The sequence below is a fragment of the Myxocyprinus asiaticus genome, chromosome 48 (assembly GCF_019703515.2).
Source record: "Myxocyprinus asiaticus isolate MX2 ecotype Aquarium Trade chromosome 48, UBuf_Myxa_2, whole genome shotgun sequence".
NCBI lineage: Eukaryota > Metazoa > Chordata > Actinopteri > Cypriniformes > Catostomidae > Myxocyprinus > Myxocyprinus asiaticus.
The window spans coordinates 29283146-29285645 of NC_059391.1; the positions used below are offsets into that span (position 1 = coordinate 29283146).

General features: G+C 40.4%; 2 protein-coding genes across 3 annotated transcripts in view; both read left to right on the forward strand.

Annotated features, from left to right (window-relative positions):
- Positions 1-2500, forward strand: part of LOC127437102 (integrin alpha-11-like) — a 563744-nt gene that overhangs the window by 498038 nt on the left and 63206 nt on the right. The gene's annotated exons all lie outside the window — the stretch shown is intronic.
- The window catches only part of LOC127437129 (GRAM domain-containing protein 2A-like), a 39877-nt gene that overhangs the window by 36341 nt on the left and 1036 nt on the right, over positions 1-2500 (forward strand). For both annotated transcript variants that reach the window (XM_051691833.1, XM_051691832.1), the window contains 2 exons: positions 25-118; positions 912-1019. In XM_051691833.1, coding sequence (XP_051547793.1) covers positions 25-118; positions 912-1019 — 202 coding nt within the window. The remainder of the gene's footprint in view (positions 1-24; positions 119-911; positions 1020-2500) is intronic.

Consider the following 2500-nt stretch of genomic DNA (forward strand, 5'->3'; position numbering starts at 1 on the left):
GTTGTAATGTTTTGTGTTCTTCAGAGAGACGTTTGGAGGTGGAGAAGATCCTGCTGACAGAACCGGAAGCAGAACTGGGTCAAATGGAGTATCATCTCCTGAAGTTCTTCATACTGCTGTGAGTGTTCAGATGAACACTGGTCCAATTCTCAGGGGGTTTTATGTTTACACAGATCATGAGTTTGTGTTGATGTGTTGAATTAAGTGTCACATTTGTTTTTAAATTGAACTATTATTCACAGACTAAATTAATAACTATTATTCTGTTGTTTGGTAGTTAGAAAGGTGTCTTAAAACTACTGCGTTCCCTCCATACTGAGCAGAAATTCATTGGACGTTGGAGTTTTTCTTGTTTAAAATAATCTGTTGTGTGTGATGTGGCCCTCTGTTGGTTGTTCAGTGTAAAGACCCTTGTACAAATGACCCTGTATGACAGTGATTCTCAAAGTGTGGGAGGTATTTAAGGCAGGCGCAGAGGACTGTCCCATTCTCAAATCTTGACACGCTTAAATCAGTGTCAGAAATACATTTTTCAATAAAGAGGCAATAATTGCGCACTGGATTCGATTTTCAGGCCTTTTACTTTTCTTTAATACAAATATTTTATGTTAAAATGCTTTAAAAAAGTCATTATTTTTTTTATCAGATTATGAGATGGAGGCTAAAACGTTTTTTCAAGTCTCAACGGGGGTGTGACCTAAAAAATAAAATAACTGAGAACCACTGCCGCACGATATGTGGTGCCATCTGAAATTTGCCAATTTGAATTCGACCCAGAATTTGTCTTCCTGTATTTTGTCTTATCTCTGATGTATAGTTTTTGTTTGTTTTTTGTCATTAATGTCACTTAAAAAAGTAGCTAACATCTGCCCTCGGTGGAAGATTTTTAACTGCGTGTTTGTATTTCACAGAATTATTTTGCTCATCATCTCATCGTGTTATCTGGCGTTTCGGGTGTGCAGTCTCGAACAACAGCTGTCCTTCCTCAACGCACAACCTGCGATGTCTATGAGAGAAAGGTACACACTTACACACACATGTTTGTTTTTCAGTCTTTGTGGGAACTCTCCACTGACCTCTAATGTGGTAACAATCCTCAGTTCTCAAGTGGGGCGATAGGGTTTCCTTCAGATGTCTGTGCCGTTAAACCAGATGTGTACAATACATGTAGCTGCTATAAACTCTTCCGGAGGCGCTGCTCTGCTGGTGACAAGGACTCTCATGTTGTTGCTGACACATTGTTACCTGTTAAATGTTGCTATGTCGTTTTAGTTAATTTGTCTCTTTATTTTGCTTGAGTGAGTTCAACGGATAAGTTGGCCAGAAAAGGAGGACATTGCAATGGAGGCGTACACACAGTTTTTCCTTTTGATGTTGATCATCGCGTACCTGGCTTCACTTTGGCACCCATACCAAACGGCGGCAAAGAGCAGAAACCCAACGCTGACATATACAAGAGATGATTTGCTGTTGCTCCATCCAGCATTCCTGATAGCACAGCCGGCTAGAAGCAGATGTCGGCGGAGGAGAGGACAAAGAGGAGGGGTTAGACAGCATCAACAGACCTCCGCTGCCTGCAGTAATCCTAAGCAACGTTAGATCGCTGCAATACAAAATTTAGGAACTATGCATTAAAGCCACGGCTTGTTTTGAGTATCGGGACGTGGGGCTTATGGTGCTCACAGAGACCTGGCTTCATCCAGAGGTTGCCTGCTCGCAAATTGAGGTGGAAGGCTTCTCTCTTGTTCGAGCAGATAGAACTGCTACATCGGGGAAAAGTCGAGGCGGTGGCATTTGTGTGTTGCCCCATTTTTCAACAATCTTTAAACACCCAAACTGTTCCTAACCTTTGGAAAAAGGCTATGATTATACCAGTCCCAAAGAAAGCAAAGCCGTCAGAAAACAATGGCTTTAGACCTGTTGCACTAACATCAATTGTAATGAAATGTTTTGAAAAGTGTGTGGTGTCAGTGTTAAAGGCTGATATCAGTAGTAAATACGATTCTTTACAGTTTGCTTATAGACAGGGCTGTTTCTAGGCATAGGCGAACTAGGCGGTAGCCTAGGGCGCCACCTGCTGGGAGGGTGCCAAAGAGGAGGCCTCTGCCATACTGAGTATATTTAAAAAAAAAATGTGTTTTTGTTTTATCAGGCTGTTTTAGAAAGTATTGTCAGGTACGGAATAACTGTATGATTTATGTAGCTAAAATCTAAGTTAATACATTTAGTACAGACAGCAATGAAAATTATGGGATGGAAAGAGGACCACAACCTGCAGTCTCTATATGAGCGGTGCATACTTAACCAGGTGAAGAAGAAGATACAGAGTGCCACATTGTAAATTAAATAGATTAAATAACTCATTTGTGCCTGTATTAGTGTGAATTTTTAATAGCAGTTCACATTGATTGAATGTCTTTTTATTGTGTGGGTAATTTTAATGTTCAGTGACATGTAGCAACATGGAGTCCACACCAAATTTCAATAAAGTATACTTTGA